At 36.2% G+C, this 21,638-nt stretch overlaps 1 protein-coding gene across 8 annotated transcripts in view; it reads left to right on the top strand.

The window, feature by feature from the left end:
- Positions 1-21,638, top strand: part of CACNA2D1 (calcium voltage-gated channel auxiliary subunit alpha2delta 1) — a 490,964-nt gene that overhangs the window by 368,075 nt on the left and 101,251 nt on the right. For all 8 annotated transcript variants that reach the window (XM_021674256.2, XM_021674264.2, XM_021674268.2 and 5 more), the window contains exons 8-10: positions 8,240-8,309; positions 10,411-10,461; positions 14,084-14,183. In XM_021674256.2, the coding sequence (XP_021529931.1) occupies positions 8,240-8,309; positions 10,411-10,461; positions 14,084-14,183 (221 nt within the window). The remainder of the gene's footprint in view (positions 1-8,239; positions 8,310-10,410; positions 10,462-14,083; positions 14,184-21,638) is intronic.

Raw genomic sequence — 21,638 nt, 5'->3', positions numbered from 1 at the left:
GCCACTGCACTCCAGCCTGGTGACAGAGCCAGACTTTGTCTCAAAAAAAGAAGAAGAAGTTAGGGAAAACTTTTGGAAATATAGTGGAAATATCAAAAATTCACTCTCCAATACAATGATATCATCTGAATATCCTGAATATTGAGTCTCACTGCCCAGAAACAAAATTATAATTCAAAATTATTTGATTAAATCAATGAAATTAAGTCTGGGAAAAGGAGAAAAGACTGCTAAGAACAAGGCAGAACTCCTGTTTCTGAAGAAATTGAAATATCCTGAGGATTCTAATACCAGTAAGAGAAGATTTTTCTCTGGAGAAATCATAGGTGAAGGAAAAGGAAAACTTGTAAACACATTTATAACGCAAACAGAGAGCTAGTAAAATTATTTCAAAATGATGTAGAGGGCCAGATGCGGTGGCTCATGCCTGTAATCCCAGCATTTTGGGAGGTCAAGGCGTGAGGATCGCCTGAGGTTCTGAGTTTGAGACCAGCCTGGCCAATATAGTGAAACCTCATCTCTACTAAAAGTACAAAAATTAGCCAGACATGGTGGCAGATGCCTGTAATCCCAGCTATTCAAGAGGCTGAGGCAGGAGAATTGCTTGAACCCTGGAAGAAAAGGTTGCAGTGAGCTGAGATCGCACCATTGCACTCAAGCCTGGGCAACAGAGCAAGACTCTTTCTGAAAAAAATAAACAAGTAGTAAAAGTAATGTGGGGTAGAGTTAGATTTTTCAGCTGTCTGGTGAGTTACACAAGCTGGCATTGTGCAGTTAATGGCATCTGGCTCTTTTACCATGACACTCAGACCATCCAAAAATTCTAACTCAATCTGTGCCTCCAGTTTTCTCTCTTAATGTACAGTTCAAACTTCATTGTTTACGCCTGTATTACATTTTACCCCCTTTTGATTTTTTTGTTTTATTTTCTATTCTATACATCTGCCTTTTTATTTTCATACCTCTATGTGCCTAGTTCCTAGAGCCCATCTCTGGTCATATGCATTTTAATCATCATTCAAAATAAAATGCAGGTCCAGCATGGGGGCTCATGCCTATAATCCCAGCACTTTGGGAGGCCAAGGCAGGCGGATCACCTGAGGTCAGGAGTTTGACCAGCCTGATCAACATGGTGAATGCTGTCTCTACTAAAAATACAAAAATTAGTTGTGTGTGGTGGCGGACACCTGTAATCCCAGCTACTCAGTAGGCTGAGGCAGGAGAATCACTTGAACCCGGGAGGTGGAGGTTGCAGTTAGCCGAGATCATGCCACTGCACTCCAGCCTGGGCAACAACAGTCATATGAAGACTTTCCCAAAAGCAGTCTGTCTTTATTTTGTTCTCTCAGATAATTTTGTTTTTATGTATATTATAATAGATATCGAATTTTACCTTCTTCCAGAATGTATTTTGCATATGCTCTTTTAAAAACCATTGTAACCTATGCAAGTGAGAGGTAGTTTATTACATATTTGTATGCCTCATGTCACCTAACACAGTTCCTTGCGTATAGTGGATAATAGGTATTTATTAAGCTGGATAAACAAGTCAAGATCATAAGTACTAGAACTGAAAGAGAGTTTTAGAGAATCAGTTTCTAAATGAAAATGAAACACGGAGAACAAGCAGTTGGAAAATCTTAAGGAACACAGAGTTACTGTTTTCTAGGGCCCTGTCTGCCCTCTCGCCCATCCCGTCCCCTCATCTTTGTCAGTATTCTCCGTGAGGTTTCTGAGGGTAGTATCATGAAGTCAGTGTTTAGATTCCTAGAAAGTTTTATTGTAACACCAGCCTGCATCAGGGAGATGGAGTCAGATGGGGAAAAAGTATCCAGTTCAAGCCTTAGTCACAGGAACAAGCTTTTAAGTGGTTAACATCTAAGCATATCTTATAAAAATCTTCTATTTTTAAAAATCTGTAATCTATAAGTAGTTCCAGTGACTCAGTCATACTGTTTCAAGTATCTATAAATGGAGTGCTTATTTTGTGCCAACTGTGGTTCTAAGTGTTTATGTTTAAAATTCATTAAGTCTTAGCTGTAATCCTAGTAAGTGGCATCATTAGTCCCATTTTACTGAAAAAAGGTGAAATAATTTACCCAAATTCATGCACCCAGTGAAAAATCCAGGTAGACTGGCTCTCAAATTCATGATTTTAAATTCTACACTAGATTAGATCCAACCAGGGAAAACAATGTCAAAATGACAGGAGAATATAGAGTCTTCATATTAACATTTACTCACCTAGAATGATTGCTTTCCAGTCTTATCTTCTGCCTGTGAATCTCCTTAACGGTTCTAAGCCATAAAGCTTTAGACATTCAGCATTTGAAAATTTCATCTGGGAATGATCGTTACTTTTCAAAAGTAACTGGTTACTTGGGACCAGTTACTTGAGAATCACTAAAAGTATTATATAGCAATAAGCAGTTTCCTGGGGACCAAATAATACTCTTCTAAAAATATGTGGCAATGAGAACAATTCAGTGAAGCAGATTTTTATGTTTTTATTTTTATTCTTTATTTTCGTGGACGCGTAGCAGGTATATAATTTTGATACAGGCATATAACGTGTAATAATCATGTCAGGGTTAGTGGGGTATTCATCACCTCACACGTTCATCAGCTCTTTGTGTTACGAACATTCCAATTGTACTCCGTCAGTTACTCGAAACACCCCATGAAGATTTTGCCTCCTGTGCATTCTCATAGCTTTAATACTTGACCCAGGTTGGCATGATTGAGAAAAGTCCTGACCTGTATCAAGGTACTGATTCAATTACTTAATAATATCACAAAAGAAACATTTAAAAAATACTCTCAGGTAAAATCCTACCAAACAGATAAACCAGTGCTTAGGGTAACCCTGGTCCGTAATGTCCAGCAACTGAGGTTTCAGCTATCTGCCATTCCTTAGGTTGTTGTCCTCATCTGTCTGATTAAAATAGGCTCAGTACCGCCATAAAACCTTTGAGGCCAAAGAAGACAGGAAAATTACTAGAAGGCAACAAGAGTGATTGAAGGGTCATGCATATATCACTTTTGTTCACACCCTATGTACTAGAATTTGATCACATGGCCACATCATGGCAAGAGAACAGAAGTATAGTTTCTGGCAGGGCAGTCCTGAGGACTCTTACTAGAAGGAAGAAGGAGGAAATGCATAGTGAAGCCCTGTTACAGTCCATTATTCTGGCATCTGAAGTATCTGTGCTTACCATTTTTCCCCACGTGTAGAACACACTCAGCAAATCCCCATAGGTGACTCAACGTCCCAGCAAGTGAGTAAAATCCAGGATCTCTGGGTCACATGCCGTTCTCTCCATCAGGAAGGATGTTTCCTAATTTGACTACCTACAATACAGCATGATACCCATTATTTTTTCTACCCTATTCCCATTGCTGCCTAAATATATAATATGCATTGGTCATATCTGCTGTGTAATTACGATTAAAAACTCCCATCTGTAAAATGAGACTGAGAAATACAGAACAGTCACTGACCCATTCACCCCATCCCATTCTATCAGGCAAGAAATACGAAGATATCCTACTTTTGTGTAAAGTTACATTTCTTGGTGGGCCCTTCTCGTTGTTTCTGGTGGTGTTTTAGGGGAGTAACTCTCTGTTCTAAAACAGTTTGTGACACATCTGAAGGGGTGTGCTTGGGGTTAAACAGCTTTTATAACTTGTGTTTACTGGTGCAGGTTTAGAGCCCCAAAGTTGCTTTAGGGTTCAATTACAACATTTCTGCAGACTAGGTTTGTGGTTTCTTTAGTTACACAAACAACATCAACCATCAACAACAATGCCCAGATGGCTTCTAGTTGTTTTTTTTTTACCAGTAAATTTCTTGTGCAAGCAACCTCAGTCCTAAAATTTATTAAGAAGTAATTCTTAATATTGGTATGTTTTATTTATTTGCTAGGTTCTAAATTTAGCTTATCCTCATCTCTGTCATCTCCATGGTGGATTACTTGAAGACATTGCTGAGAACAGAAAATTTGATGTTCTCATAGGTACTGGATATTACTCATTTTTAAATTGTCCATTTGTACCTGTGACCAAGGTTGCTAGCTCTCCACTAAAGTTCTTTCTTCTCATTCCATTGGAAAATTTTCTTTTAAAAAAGACTGCCTAGCCAGGGACTACATTTCTCACACCTCCTTTTTGTCTGTGTGGAACCATGTGACAAATTCATACCAACAGAAAATGAGTGAAAGTGTTCCGTGACACTTCCAGCCCGAGATTGTTAGGACTTGAGTGTGCCGTCTCCACACTTCCTCCCTCCATCTAGCAGCTGCAAGCCCAATGTCCTGGATGCCCTTAGAAGCTAAGTGCTGAAGGATGCAAAAGCTCTAGCAGCTTTGAGACTCTGCATAACTGCCTGGAGCAGAATCTATCGCATGCACTACCACTCTCCACACCCTGCACAACTTAGCCTGTTCTTTGAGTTAGAAGTACTTTACTAAGATACAAAAGATTTCAGATTTTTCATTAAGGCTCGGTATCACCATGACTAATATAGAATCTTTTTCCTGTATTTCAAGTATTTCCCAGGTTAAAAGTTTTACTGGGGAGCAGATAACTCAAAACCTGAAAAGGCTAGCTATTTGCTTTCCTAGATTTTTTGGCACCTTGGTGTGGGTATAATCCACATTCTTTTAATGACAGTCATCTACCCTGAACTTGGTTATTGGAGCCATGGTGCAAATTAGGGACTGTAGAGAATCCATTCTGGGATGATAGTAATTGAGCAACACTCAAATTTCTGGAAACTTTTTGAGCTATGCAGTACACATTTATGTGAAGTAATTTTGGCTTAGAAATCGTCTCAGTTGATTATCTTGGCTTGCACTTCAGAGCCGTGACTAATACTCTATAGGAGATGATTGAGACAAGCCTAAAATAATGACCCACCAATTAGATCTAGGCAAAGGACCAGGAGTGACTTTTAAAGGCATTGTTGGGTGTATGAAATTTACTTTTTAAAATTTTCATGAGACTAAAACTGTGAAGTTTTTAGAATTAGAAAAATACATTTGAGCTTGTTAGTTGGGAAATGCAATTAGCTGTCATCTGATGTTTCTACCAAGAGAATCAGTCCTCAATGCATCATTATTTTCTTTATTCTTTCCTAGCAGCTGAAATAAAAAACGGGTACTTTGCTATTATTTTTAGATCATATTAAACAGAAAATGGCTCTAAAATCTCTGTACTTTCTCAAGAATATTTTCCTATCACATATCAGTATTCTGAGTTAATGTACAAGTAAATACCTGCTTAAATCAACAATTTGATAACAGCTGTAACACATTCTATGTATCATGTGAACTAGATGGTAGACCAGTAGATTTAATAAAGCACACACCAACAGTTCATTTTTGATCAGGGGAAAACGTTTCTGTAAATGATTATTATCACCTTGAATGATGGCATTCAAAAAGGAGATGCCAACATCGTGTGCTGTCATTTTCAGTTTTTTCTTCTGCCATCCCCAAATCTTTCTGGAACCTAAAAGGTCATCTAAAATGAGCAACATTTCACTTTTTACAGGGACTTTAGGAGCTTTCATTCTCTCTCTAAACGTGCAGCTTTCCCTGTGCATGGTTATGAAACTGATTATTTTAGGGAATTACAGTGGATTGTTATTACCCATTTTATTCTTTGATTGTCCATAATTCTGGTCCTATATAAGGAATGACATGGAATTTTACAACAAGGGAATTAGTGATATCACAGAAGAAATTATAGGGTTAAATTTTACTATAACATTATCTTAATTTGATTTAATCAAGGGATACTACCTAAGAGTAAATATCTCAGAAAACTTCTAAGAAAAGATTATTAATATTTTAAAATATATACTACCTAAGATTATAAACAATATTAAAATATAGTTTGGCTCATACTATAAAGACTTTTCACTTTTTTCTTTCTTTAAAGAAAGATATACATTTTATTGAATGTAGTAATATATATCACAGTTAATTTCAATTAGCAATGGTAGTGAAAACAAAAATCTAGATCAATGTGAGCAGTAAATAATTTAAAAATCCAATTGAAACATAACTTTCAAATTCTAGTTTCATTAAGTTTTTTATCAGATTCATTGCCGACCACTTTTAACTCAGGATTGCTGCTGTCGTATTGGCAGTGGTGACTAATCCCTTCCCTCATCTACCGCATACATTTATGTCAGTCTTGGTCCAATCAGGAGAGAGAAAAGATACAATATTTTGAACAGGGAATGTTTTACTTTTTAATATTGGCTAGAAGTACAGAGAGCTCTAAAGGATATATGAATACCAGATATAGTATTATATAATCTAATATATAATAACAACTGCCTCCAGGGTTGAAATAGAGTGCCCAAAGCAGAGCTCCTAATCCCCCAGTTCCCCTGGGCTGTGGTTCACACCTTGTAGAGGGTATGGGCATGGCCCACCAAGGTGGAGAAGTCACTGTGATACCACACTGATAGGATTTGCTGGAAATTTACCCTCTGAGGTTCCAGGTCTTTCTTTGTAAGTTCTTCACTACAAAAATACCTGGGGGAGGGGCGGGGCTTGCGTGGTACACGTGACAGAATTAGAGCTCGAACCGGGTGAAGCTGGCCATGTTGCAGGAGTGGGCAATCTGGGGAAACTACAGCACTGTAGGAGCTGAGATCTGGAGAATATACAGACAGTGCAGGAGACTGACACCAGGCAGCAGCATGTGCTGCAAGAGCCTGTGAGCAAACAACCCAGAATGAGGAAGCAAAATCCTTTTTCTCATTCAGTGTCTGTCTTGTTTTATTTGCAGGCAGACCTTGAAATTGTGCCATCTGATAAAGGAAAAGTATTTAAAGGGCCCAGATCCATTTTCATAGAGCAAGGTAGAAGGGTGCATTTGGAAGTGAGAGGCAATAAATGTCTAATCAGCATAACATGGTACTGAAAGTAGGATACAATTTCTATAGTTTTCGGTATTACTAAGACCCTATCTTGGAAACTCAGATATTACAGAGGAATAATGAAAGTGAACTGATGTGTCCACCAGCATGCTTTTTACTTAATTCTAACACTACCACAATTTCTGTAAGTGCAAAAATTTACTGAATTTACTGAACAAATTGCAGTAAATTTGCCATTTCAGTTACATTGACTGTGTCAGTAATGATTATTGGGAGAGTGCTATATTTAAACTATTTCATGTAAATGTAATTAGTCATTTAAAATGGATAAATCATTGTTTAATATAGCTACTAATAAGAAAACAATCTCACAGTCAAGGAAGTGCTTAGTTGTATATAGTTTTCGACGTATCCTAACTGGCCAAATTAGTTGGCTAATAAGCCTGACTCTCAGTAAAGTTCTTCATAATTTCTATAGTTTCTCAAAAAATAAATAGCAAAATTGATTGTGGAACATAAGTCATAAAAATTAGGAATTTCCTCAGGAGTCATATGTTTAAACATGTTCAAGGACAGGGACTTCTTCAACATAAAATTATCATCCAGTTCATCAGCATTGTTTTTTTTCATTAGGTCTAAGGTGTGCATGCATGTAAAGCTTTGTAAACTATTTTAATTAAAGTATGTATCAATTAGAATAAAGTTAATTGCATTTAAAAATCAATACAACTAGATGAATTTTTTTTCTGGTTATTGCAAAATGATAAGGGCTGTGAAAGTCATACATTATTGTTGAATCTGCTTGAATTACTTCATATCATTACAATAAACTTAAAATAGCTTTTTATGGAGTTTTAATTACAGTGGACCTTTAATATAATTTTATCATGGACTGGGTAAAATTATGTTATTACATAAAAATGCAAGAAAAACAGCTCTCTTATATAGACCTAGAGAGTATGGCATTGAACAAAAATATAGGGAGAAAATAACTGAAAGCACAATTTTCATTAGTGGCACATAAGTTTTCTGTTAGAGAGGGAAAAAATTACAACCTCTGGACAGCTAGTAAAACCTATTGTTAGCACCCAGAAAACCTGTATGTGTAAATTTATTTCTGAAATAACACGTAAAAAGAGAATCGACTGTCACTGATTTCCTTTTGTACTGCCGTGTTGTTTTCCATGTTAAAGGAATGTATTATCAGGGCTTAAAAATGATATCTCCTGTTTGAACATTGAAGGATGTAAGTGAAATTATATATCTATTGCATTTTGTGATTTTTTTTAAGTTTTACCTAATATTTTGATTTAATATCTCTCTCTCTCTTTTTTTTTTTAGCTTCACCATGGGTTGATAATAGTAGAACTCCAAACAAGATTGACCTTTATGATGTACGCAGAAGACCATGGTAAGAATTTTTATCTAGCTATGAAAAGATAACATAGACAAAGAAGATATATATTTTCTAAAAATATAAAAAAACTTTTTACTATTAGGATGACTGTTATCTACTTGTTGAAAGTAATCTGACTCTTAAAAATAGGTAAATATAGGTAAAGGTAAATGAAAATGATGAGTTCAAGTGGGTAATGCTAATTAATATAGTTGAACCCATTAATAACATTCATTTCAAATGGACCACTTTAAGTTTTATATTCAGTCTCCGTACTATATCTCTTAGCTGGTGGGGATTTCTATTGCAGGGCTCCCAGTTTGCTTGCAGTAGAGCTCTAACAGAGAGATGAAATAGAGTAGGAGATAATTTGCCTCTGGCAGTGAACTAATGAGAACTGGCCCCAAGGTAAAAGGTGCCCCTTGTTATATTCATATAGCTTACCTTTTATTTTTTCCCAAAATGAAGTTTTATTTTTTCCTCATTACTGAAGCAACTCATTCTCCTAATACCAATAATCTATAATTGGATTTACTGGAAAACAACTATTAATTTTTGGGTTTTTAAAAAAACTTAATTGTATCTTATTTGCTTTTTAAAAATTTAACGTGTGGATTTTAAGAAATGAGTTCACATTATATACAATGTAGTGCTTTGTACCCCATACTTTTAAGTATATATTCATGAGAAAAGACACGTACCATCATTTGAACGAAGACTGTATGGTAACTTATTTACGAAATCCTCTGTTATTGGACATTTAGGTTATTTCTAACATTTTGCCAGGGTTCAGACAAATTCCAAGAAGCATAATGTTTGATTCCAAAGTCATGTATTTGAAGGCTTTTAGAGGCCCTTTTAAATATCCCAGTAGCAATTTATGTCAACAGCAACCATGTTTAATAGTGACAGTTACTATTAACATACATATTCTTCCTGTGGAGCCATGGGGTTGTTGAGTGGAGGTAAAAACTAATATATCATCTTGTTTGGATTCAGGAATTGGTTGTTTTGAAGGCGCCTTAGAAGCTAGGTGCCAATCGGTAGTGGCAGACATGTCCTGTCTTCTCATCTTCCCGTTGAGTGGCATATCTGGACCAGCATTAAGATACTAGGCATCAGCCAGGTTTGCAGTCCATGAAAATACACCCACAACTCTGCCACTGTACCTTCTTATCAAGCAAGGGTGCAGGTTATAAACTCTAACTGCTTACTCAACACAGAGAACGAATTGTCCTGCATATTGTCTGAAAACTAATTGGAAAGTTAACTGGCAGTCTCCTGAGAAGTTAGATTTACAGTGATGACTTCAGAGATAAGTAAAAAATTGAGTTTGGGTACAGCCCTTTTTTTCTTTCTTTTTTCTTTTTTTTTTGGAAAAGTGAGGCCCCATCCAGTCTGTGCCCAGGCAACGTTAGTGAGCATTTTGGGTCAGTCATACACAATCAAGTTGCTCTCTCTCCACAATCACTGAACCATTTGCGTAAAACTCTTCCAGAGTCTCTTCAGAATGCAGAGATTCTGATTCCACAGGGTTGAATTTGGGAATTAACATTCTGAACTGATTCTCCAGGTGATTCTTAAACACTATAAAGTTTGAGAGCCATTGAAATTCTTGGTTATAACATCGCATATTGCCTAATTTCAGTCTCTTTATTGGCCAGTTATATTTCTTTTTGTTGATATAGCTTTTTTATGTTCCTAAACAACTTACCTATCTTTTGTGTTTAATTTTTACATTTAAAAATATGACAGTCTGTTATTCATTAAAGTGACTTTTAAACCTGTGGTCAACAATTGGAGTTTAGGATAATTGTTTTTCCAGGAAAAATGTTCTTCTCAACATTAAAATATATTTCTTCATCTTTTGTTAAAAATATCTAAAAATGTTAAATATTGTATTTCTGGTGTCTCTAATGTTATATTGGATATTGCTTTTATCAAACTGACATTAAATAATATGAATAGAAGACCATTGTCTACTTAGATAGAATAGAAGTGGGTCTTTGCTTAAGAAAAACAAACCTTATCTCAGAGATCAGTAAATATCAATTCGACAAATACCAGTGTTTGATATTTTGGAAGAGAAGAGCATTTATTATGATATTTGTTTCAGGTACATCCAAGGAGCTGCATCTCCTAAAGACATGCTTATTCTGGTTGATGTGTGAGTAGTTAAATACTACATATTTATATACTGAGAATATGGGAGGATTTGTAGATTGTAGATAACAGTAGTATGTTGGGACTAAGAAATATTTGATAGATTAAAGAGACAAAGAAAAATTATGATGACTTTTATATTCAGACAATGAAGCCATATTAAGACAATAACAAAATGAATTTAATTGAAAATGAAAAGAATCTATATGGGTATTAATATATTAATATTATATGTTATATAATATAAAATATATTAAATAAGTCAATATTGGAACTTGGTCGGGCATGGTAGCATCACACCTGTAGTTCCAGCTACTTGGGAGGCTAATGTGGGAGGATTGCTTGAGCCCAGGAGATCAAGGCTGGAGTGAGCCAAATTCCTGCCACTGTATTCCAGCCTGGGTGACAGAGAGAGACACTATCTCAACAAAAACGAAATTGGGACTTTTAAAAGTGAAATGGTGATATGCAAAAAATAATTCCTTGAGTTTTTATATTAGTCAGTGTGTTTATTTGCTGTAGTGCTTCAATTCAAGATACATGTATATGTGTGCATGTGTACACTTTTTCTAATAAGGTTGAAGATGTAGTAGCAAAGATTACATCCTGCTACTACGGATATTTACTTTTCTAAAGAGCAATAATCAAGGAATTAAAATAAATATGAACTGTAAATGCTTAGGTTGCTCATGCTTTTCTCTGAGAGAAAAAATGCTCATGTTTCTCCCTGAGAGGAAAAAAAAAAATTCTTTGTCTCATTGGAAGAAACAAAATCTAGTAATTTTGGGGCAGCTAAATCTCAAAAGTATTAACATTTGAATTTTCTGCATTTTGACCTGAAGTAAACCAATTTAATTTAGTTGTCCAAACCATTATAACCCAGCCTGAGAAAGAGAAGATAAATGAATTCAACAAATATAATTTAAATGTTAATTCTTATTTTATTTGTTAAGATACATTTAAGCCTCGTGTTGCTTTAATTAAATTATCATGGATCTTATATGCTAATCCTTAATCATCTTCTTAGGTATAAATCAATATATTAATGCAATATATTATAATCCTGTTGGATGTATAATAAAGTCCAGAAATAATTTGTCATTTCAAAATCTATGGAAGCCAAATTTATATCCCAAGATTGAAAATGTATATGAGATTGAAATACTATTTTTAAAAGTTGTTTCAACAGAAATGTATTGAGGTATTCCTACATACAGTGTAGTAACATAGAAACAAAGATGATTAAGACATAGTTCCTGAGACCAGACGTGGTTACTCACATCTGTGATCCCATCACTTGGGAGGCTGAGGCAGGTGGATGGCTTAAGCCCAGGAGTTTGAGAGCAGCCTGAGCAACAAAGCAATCTCATTTCTACAACAAATACAAAAGAAAAACCAGCTGGGCATGGTGGCACACACCTGTAGTTCCAGCTACATTTAGGAGGCTAAGGTGAGAGGATCGCCTGGGGCCAGGAGGTGTAGGGGCTACAGTGAGTCCTGTTCATGCCCTGCACTCCAGCCTGGGCAACAGAGTGAAGCTTTGTCGCCAAAAAAAAAAAAAAAAGAAAGAAAAAAAAAGACATAATACCTGATGTCAAAGATAATTCAAATATATTAGGTATACTAGACCTTAACAAATAAAAATAATTGTAGAAATTAATAGATACAAAGTATGACCTAGCACTAAAGGAATCCATAAGAGATAGCAATTTGATTTAATGTGTCAGGAAAGCCTTAAGGAGATAAAATTGGGATTGAATCCTCATTGCTTATATTTTAAAAGGCAAGCATGGGAGGGAAGAGGAAAGAGAGTGGAATTTCAGGTGGAAGAATTGTCAGTAGTGAAGCTGCACAGATAAATCTGGGGACCTGTGTGGAGGAGGTGGAGGATTGAAACTGCCTTTACAAAATTATGACAGTGAGAGAAATCTGACATGGCTAACTCCATCTTGTTTCTAGCCTCACAGGCTGGTTGGCGGCTCATTCCTGGGTGTGGGCCAAGCTAACTTCAGGGAAAAATTTAGTTTATAGTTTAAATGATAATAGCGCATCCCTAAAACTAAATTGCCCTTGTAAAACTAATGAAAGGCTACCAAATTAGGAGGATGAGAGAAACATGAATTCTACTAAGATGTAGATGTAGTTAAATAATTACTAGCCATTATTCTGGAGATCACAAGATTTGCCACTTCCCCAATTATTCCTGTAAATAACATCACTATTCTAGAACCTCAGATGGGGCTTTTGAGATATCTTTTTAGGTTTTTGCAGTTCTGACTATCGATGGTCCCACAGGGACCTGTGACTCAACCAGTCCTGTGGCTCCCACTTAGAAGTGGACTCAGCATAAGAGGGCTATTTTCCATACCCCTGTGATTTCATCTCCAACTAATTAGCAGCACTCATACCCTAACCCCCTGCCCACCAAACCGTCTTTGAAAAATGCCTAACCTCCTTCAGAGCCTTTGGGGAAATTGATCTGAGCACTAATACCACCTCCTGTGTGGTGTGTCTGGCCCTGCATCAATTAAACTCTTTACTGCAATGCCATGGTCTTTGTTAGTGCATCAGGCAGAAAGAACCTGTTGGGTGGTTCTACTGAGTAATTGAGTAATCTATTGAGATTGCTGGATATTTAGTAGGTATCTATGAGCTGTTAAAAGTATTAGGTCAGGATGTGTTTCCCAAATTTTCACCTATTAGCATGTGAAGGAAATGAATTGCTGGATGGAATAGCTGTTACTCTAGCTCAGCATCTTCATATGATGAAGTCTGAGCCACAGAGGAGTGAGGATGGAGAGGGGACCACAGCCTTGGAATACTGTTAAGTGGAATGAATAAGGGAGTTTGCTGGAATGCATAGGAGGGTTGAGAGGGGAGAACAAATTGGATGACTGAGACATAGACTGTTTGGTACCAAGAACCAAATAAATAGGAATGAAAAATATGTTTGGAAGTAATTTGTCATTTTGGACATTGAGTCGTAGTGGTTCAGCAGGTGGCTCAAATGATAAAACCAGGAAAGTGTTGGGAGCTAGAGTGTAGAAGTGGGAATTAGTTGCCTAGAGTTCAGCCAGCCCTGCACATAGGTGAAGTCACCAAGTATCGTGGAATATGTAGAGAAAAGAAAAATGAGGACTAAATCCTAGAGGATATTAGGATGCAGAACAAGGCATTTTCTTTGCAAATCTGTTGTCATAATCGTTATGCAGATTTGTAATTATTGGTTTAATCGAGTCAAACAGTGGGCTCCCTGGAGCAATGACTATGTCTATTAATCTCTCTACTCCTCTTTTGTAACTTGGCTAACGGAACTGGTATGTAACAGACATTCCTGAATGAGTAACTATACCATCAGTATCCATGCTTTTTAAAAATTGTCGCTTGTAATTTTGATAATGTCAGTTAGAAATGTATACATACTGATATTGGGAGTAAAGAAAGGCAGGATTTCTTATAATTTCCACCTCTATCAAAAAGTCTCATTTGTCTACTGAGATTTTCAAGAACAAAATTATTTTAAAAATATATAAAATCTAGGATCAGTGCAAAATTATCTTTCTTTAGGATGTTATTAATTAAATAAATGATGAGTAACATATATGGACCCATTTGTCTATTTATAGGAGTGGAAGTGTTAGTGGATTGACACTTAAACTGATCCGAACATCTGTCTCTGAAATGTTAGAAACCCTCTCAGATGATGATTTCGTGAATGTAGCTTCAGTAAGTATAAGACGACTGCATTTTCCTGAATTAAGTCTGCAATTTGTACCTTCTCTTGACTTTAGGTACTTTATATATATATATATTATTTTTTTTATTTTACTTTAAGTTCTGGGGTACATGTACAGATCTTGCAGGATTGTTACATAAGTATACACATGCCATGGTGGTTTGCTGCCTCCATCCCCCCTTCACCTACATTAGGTATTTCTCCTATGTTATCCCTCCCCAGTCTCCCCATCCCCCGTTATCCCTCCCCTAGGCCCCTACCTCCCAACAGACCGTAGTGTATGATGTTTCCCTCCCTGTGTCCATGTGTTCTCATTGTTCAACACCCACTTATGAGTGAGAACATGCAGTGTTTGGTTCTCTGTTCTTCTATCAGTTTGCTGAGCATGATCGTTTCCAGATTCATCCATGTCACTGCAAAGGACATGAACTCATCCTTTTTTATGGCTGCATAGGATTCCTTGGTGTATATGTGCCACATTTTCCCTGTCCAGTCTATCGTTGATGGGCATTTGGGTTGGTTCCAAGTCTTTGCTATTGTGAACAGTGCTGCAATAAACATACATGTACATGTCTCTTTATAATAGAATGATTTATAATCTTTTGGGTATATACCCAGTAATGGGATTGCTGGGTCAAATGGTACTTCTATTTCTAGATCCTTGAGGAATCACCACACTGTCTTCCACAATGGTTGAACTAATTTACACTCCCACCAACAGTGTAAAAGTGTTCCTGTTTCTCCACATCCTCTCCAGCATCTGTCTCCAGATTTTTTAATGATTGCCATTCTAACTAGCATGATATGGTATCTCAATGTGGTTTTGATTTGCATTTCTCTAATAACCAGTGATGATGAGCATTTATGTTTGTTGGCTGCATAAATGTCTTCTTTTGAAAAGTGTCTGTTCATATCCTTTGCCCACTTTTTGATGAGGCTTTTTTTTTTTTTCTTGTATATTTGTTTTAGTTCTTTGTAGATTCTGAACATTAGCTCTTTGTCAGATGGGTAGATTGCAAAATTTTATTTTCATTCTGTTGGTTGCCAGTTCACTCTAACGATTGTTTCTTTTGCTGTGCAGAAGCTCTTAATTAGATCCCATTTGTCTATTTTGGCTTTTGTTGCCAATGCTTTTGCTATTTTAGTCGTGAAGTCCTTGCCTATGCCTGCGTCCTGAATGGTATTGCCTATGTTTTCTTATAGGGTTTTCATGATGTTAGGTCTTATGTTTAAATCTTTAATCCATCTGGAGTTAATTTTTCTATAAGGTATAAGGAAGGGGGCCAGTTTCAGCTTTCTGCACATGGCTAGCCAGTTTTTCCAACACCATTTATTAAACAGGGAATCCTTTCCCCATTGCTTGTTTTTATATTTTTATCTTATATAGACTGAGACATTTCTGATGTATTATGAAACTATCTTATTGACAGTGCTATCTTAGTGACTGATCCTCTTATAATTCCATGCCAAGGTCCTTTTTGAGTCTCTAAAAATTTACTCCTGGGTAAAGTAATTGAAGTAATGAATATAAATAAAAAGCATTCACATATCCTCTTTTACTCAGAGGAGCTTAAATAGGTAACATGAGCCCCTTTACTCACACATACCATTGAAACTTCTAGAAAATAGCAACTTGGCAGTATGATTATATGGCAGTTTTCTGTTCATTATAATCCTCGTTTCATCTTGAACAAATATCTATAATGTATTACGTTTTTATAGTATGTTTTTCTTGTTAACATAAAAACCAATCGATATTTGAATGTGCTCTTATTAAAGTCTTATTTTCTCAGAACCATCATAGACCCTCCTACTCGTAGCTTGAAAGTACTGAACTATGAGGCAAAGGAAATAATGCAAACAAATGTTATGATGTCTCATTTTAATTCATTGAATTTAGGCAGAATATTTCATGGCCATTTTCTGGTGGATATATTTACATTTGAGGTAGATATATTCATAGAGATGTGAAGAGGAGGAATTTGAGGTGAGGTTATTTTGTATTGAAAATGGATCTGTCTCTGAAATGACTTGGGAGGAAAAAGTTAAAGCAGCTGGTCTGCAATTGATTTACTCTGTTCACTGGAAAGACACCATGGGGGGCTAGAAAGAAGGAGGCAGGAGACCTTGTTTAATCCCTTGTCACCTGAAACTCCAGGTAACTAGATTACTGATATTTACTAAGAGGAAGAGAATGTATCCCAGAAGTGTTTTTAGTGGGATATCCCTGCCTAAGAGTAGCTATAGGAAACACGATACCTACGAGGCAAGGTTCCTGGCAGAACTCGCTCACAGGTGATATAATTCTCTGGGGAATAAACTGGAAGCATTTTGTAGTTTAAGTTTACAAGGAGCCCTGTGAAACTCTTTGCGATTTCCTTTCACTTGGGCCAGAAGAATGTGTTCAATGCAGGAAGAAGGAACTGGGAAGCCCTCCTCCATGTGAGGCCTCTCTCTACTTCATCTGAACCTTCAGAAATCCTTTAGCTTGTCTGTATTCTTGACATTATTTATTAAAATCTGATACTGCATAAGGTCTCCGATTCATGTAAGTCTGATTTTACAATCTATCTGACCCTGTATGTCAGCTCACCCACGTATTTCAACAGAATGCACACAAGTACAATGGAATAGTTGATCTCTCAAATGAGGTCATCAGGAAAGATACTTATTTAGCTTTATTTGTATATAAACATATAGTTAATAACAAACCATTGGGATGGTTGTTAAAAAAAATCTATGGCTTAAAAAAAGAGAAAGTCTTAAATTCAGCGCAGAGTTGACATATCTAGGTGAAATTTATATAAAACCAGCAGATATTCCGTGTGGTGAATGTCTTATTCTGACTTCTTCGAGAAGCTGAACCTCAAGATTCAAAGATGAGTAGTTTATTTGGGAGGTGATCACAGGACACACTACTACACTATTACTTAAAGAGGTGAGGCAGGGGATGGACGGAAGCAACAGCAGAATCTTACTTTAATTGAAAGGAACTTAATTCTCTGAGGAATTCTGGAAGCCGTATGTAATATTCACTTCAGAGTTATCCTGCCCCAAATCCAAAGGAGCTGAGGTTTTAGGTAGCAGCCTTCCCCATGTGTGGGCAAAACAGACTGGCCACAAGAGGGAGTACTGGAACAAAAAGTTGCAGGTGCTGGTGGTTAGAAGCCCGACCTGGAGATCCAGTCTATCCAGTGATTCTTAAAGTTAGAGACTGGTCACAGTTTTCAAACAAACACCCATGGAACATCAGGATGGTGGGATTCTAGAGTTAGAACCAAGGACATAATTCATATTCATCTTTTCTTTCCTCTAATACCTCTTCTGATTTCCCTGCAGCCTTGGCCAACTCCTGTGCTGGTAGCTTGCCTGGTAGAGTGAACCAGACTTTTACCCCAGGGGCCTATGTCCATTCACAGTTATCTCCAACCACAGACATGCTTGAACGAATCCCAAGTTCCCTCTTACTATTATATAGCAGCAACCCTCATGGTAATCCTTGTCAACTGGAACCCTGCCAGTAGCATCATTTTTTTTTTTTTTTTTGCTTGTTGGTCTACTGGCATGAGAAATGAGATGTGTAGCATATTCAGATAGCTATAGATTTAAGTTTAGTGAAATTCTTTCACCCTGATAGGAGTAATGTATTACCTGTCCCTTTCCCCCAACACATACATACTTGGAAAGCAGAATATTTATTTCAGTGGAGCCTGAAGTCTCAAGGACAGTACACATTTCCCAAGCGGATCACTTTGCATTATAGTAAGAGGGGAGTTTCCTGCTTCACCCCCTTGGTTTGCATAATTATACATTCTGCCTTTTAGGGGCAAAGGCAGGGGGTGGAGGAGAAAATTGATATGTGGCATTTGCCAATTTTCATGATGTAAATATTTCCACTGTGACTGATTTTAAGTTACCAGTGTGAGGTTAACTGGCTTTTGAATTTCCTGATATTTTCAACCCTTTTTTTTTAAGCTGGCTTCAGCACATAGCACCGTGGTTCAAAACACATATTGCATCGTGAAGACAACATCCCAAATTAGATTGTCATCTGTAAGCTAGAGCCTTAATTGTATATTTAGAGGAGATTGTCCCAATGTTATCAGGCTGGCAGCCTCGAGTGATGCAACATATGGTAGACCCTGTGGGTTCTGTGGTCATGTGCTTATTATTGGACTCCCTTTACTATAACATGTGTTGCTTAGTTTGAGATGTTATTCAGTATTCCATGATGATAAATCAGGCAATATGTGAACCTGAGGATTAGTGATACTTGATGACACCTCAGGTAGTCAGTTTTCTGACTCCAGTGATGACCATACACCCAGGTACCAATAGGGTCTTTGTTGCCATATGTTTAGAAAATGATTCAATTCTGGAATCCCATTCTGAGGGTCTGTTTACTAAGAACACTGCTGGTGTCCACTTAGATTGAGTTTCCCCAGAATAGTCACTGAGACAAGGATTCAAGCTTAAATGGTTTACTTGTAAAGTAACTCTAGGAAAGACATAGAGAAATGTGGGAATTAAAACAAGGAAAAGAATTAATACATGATTCATCTTCAAACAAGTTTCCACTGTGAGTGAGTGGAGCGTATTCCTCTGGGAAACAGTAAAGAGTTGATGAATTAGAGTTGTCCCTTCTAAGGGGAAAATGTGCTGGAGTATATAAAATCGATGACTATTCCCAAGTATTGTTAATTCTCTGGCATTCCTAGACCGCCATGTGCAATAGCAGAAGGTTCCCTGCAATCTCAGGCAGTTAAAAGTTGGGCTGACATGAATGGAAGAATGGATGGGGCATCAGTAGCATCTAGCTCGATTAGAAACTGAATAGCTATCAATAAAATGCTTTAAAATAATTTCTGATTAAGCTTTTAATGAATTTTATACTTTAAACATTTAGTCAGCAACTAATATTTATTTCCTAGTTAAAGAACTTAAAATGGGCATTGGGATTCTTAATCCCTGCCAATTTTAAAGGCCATTGATTTTCCTAAAAATATTATGTTGCTAAATGTGTATTTATTTAAAGAAAATTATTAAATCATTTCTTCAGAAACACAATTGCAGGATAGATCCTTGTGGTGTCTGTGGACCAGGTTAATACAGACTTCACTGGTTTTACTGATGCTCTTTATAAATCCTGACTTGAGTTTACTCATTCGGTATGGCTTGAATGTGTGAGCTAAAAGCGTATGGGAAAATAGAATATATGACTCATAGGAGGAACTGGGAATACATTTGCTCTGGAAGTAGGTACCTCAGTACCTCCAGTTAAAAGTTATTAAAATATCTCAGTTAATAGCTCAGAAATAGGGCAGAAGAGTCATATTGAAACATGCATAACTCATGGAACTTAAAAGATAAATAAGAAGACATTTGAAAGATGCAGTCACAGTGACTTTCCACTCTGCTTCTGGAGATACGTATGACTGCTTTCAGCTCCTGGTATTACTGGTCCCAGCTCCTAGTTCTTCCTTAGGCTTAATTAGTTTTGGTTACTTACTTACTTTAGTTGTTTATGGGTATTATTTAGTATAAAAAGATTATTTTTTGTCAACTGCACTCTGAAGTTTTGTTAACTGTATACTTTTGTTTATTATTTCAAAATAATCATTAATATATTTTTGTGATTGAAAACTCACTAATTTTAAGTGATTTTCTTGAGACATAAATTTGCTCTTCAGAAAATCAGCATAAATAAGATCCAAAGTAAACGTGTGTTCATTATTTTTCTTATTTGTGCATTAACCTTCTATGTAATCATAATTATTAATTTTTTAAAGCAATGCTCATTGGCAGAAACTGTTCTAGGTGTTTTTCTTGATAATTTCTTTAGTCTTTACAGCAACTCTGTGAGGTAGATAATACTACTATTCTTAATATTGCAGATAAGGAAACAGGTAGAAAGAGTCTTAGCAATTTTTTGGAAAAAAAAGGAAAGAATTGGAGCATAGCCATCTTCATTCATGATTGCAGATTTAATCAAAAAGTTATGAGGCTGAATCTTCAAGGATATTTATTTACTTTCTTTACCATGTACCTTTTGCTCTTATCAAACTTCTTATTTACATTTAAATCTTTAGTGTCAACTATATTATATATAATCTTTAGTGTCATAATTTTAAAATTCATAATTTTAAAGAAATTTTTCAGTTTTATGAGTCGCTCTGCTTTATTTTGAGTATATACTGTCTGAAATTGATACCTTTAAAGAGAATTGATTCTTACGCAACATTCTGGTAAGAAAGAAGTCAAATTACATTGTTGTCTTTAACAGATAGGCCCTTCTCATAAATACAGATTTAACAATTTAATGATATGGAAATTCTCAGGAAAAAAACCTTCAAAATATATTTATAATGTCAGATTGTATGTGTGTGTGCGCATGTGTGCATGCGTTTTTATTTTCTCTCTAAAGCTGTTTGAAAGTCCAGGAAAGCAACAATGTACCTTTTAACTTTTGTAACTTCAGGAATCCATAGTAATAAGGCACTGAGGAAGCAGGGAGTGGTTCTATAGTTAATTTGACAGTAATTTTTCCTTAGAGACCTCATGCATTTGTCTTCATCTTCATACCCAAGAGAATGTAGGTCATCCAAAGACTTAGAGTGCAATCTATATGAACCGTTTTCCAAAGTTGCCCAGAAGCCACCAGACAGAAAAATCAAGTAGCCTCTCATTTTTAGGGTTATATGTCTAAGTTTCTTTTATTCTTTTTAAAAATAACAGTAATTTTTCATGCTTAAATCATGTATAAGATGTCAGGACTAATGCTGCATCATTTCTGAGTGTTTCTACTATCTCCAGGGTTGCTCTTTGTTGCAGAAAGGAAGCCTGCTGTTAGCAAAGCTGAAATGCAAGCATAATGTAGCTGTTTTCCCACTAATCCAGTTATATGCTTTGATAGGAGTCAGTGGTAGATGATAGAAGCAGCAATTCAATCACAGCACGTTCTGATTTGCAGGCAAAATTTCAAATGTTGACACAGGGATTTGAATTTGTTTATGAATGTGAGGGAGTTTGACATTTTAGGAGTAAAATATGGCAAGCCAGTGGAGGATGATGGGAAAATGTATATGGGTTGTAGACAATATGCTAAAAGTTAACAACCAGAGAAAATCTTCGTGTCTTTTAATAAAACCACACATTCCTTACTAAACAATTAGATGCACATGTTATGATTATGTTAAGGATCTTTGAGTCAGTTTTCTTCCCGGAAGCTTTTTCAATTCATGGTCATTGTAAAATACTGTCTTTGATTTTTCACCAGAAAAAAAAATAATCAAAATATAATTCCTTATAATATCTTTGCTCTTGCTTGTAGGAGATAACTTTTTTAAAAAAATTAGTTCTACTTTTTGTCCAGATTGTAGTCGCTACGCAACAGTTCAAAAGTAAGTTTGTAAATGCAAGTGCAAAATGAAGAGTGAAGAACCATA

This window comes from Aotus nancymaae, unplaced genomic scaffold (assembly GCF_030222135.1).
Source record: "Aotus nancymaae isolate 86718 unplaced genomic scaffold, 86718_ANA_hifiasm-v0.15.2.pri h1tg000002l, whole genome shotgun sequence".
In the NCBI taxonomy this organism is placed as follows: Eukaryota; Metazoa; Chordata; class Mammalia; order Primates; family Aotidae; genus Aotus; species Aotus nancymaae.
The sequence above is the reverse complement of the archived record's forward strand: the minus strand, read 5'-3'. Positions and strand labels throughout refer to the sequence as shown.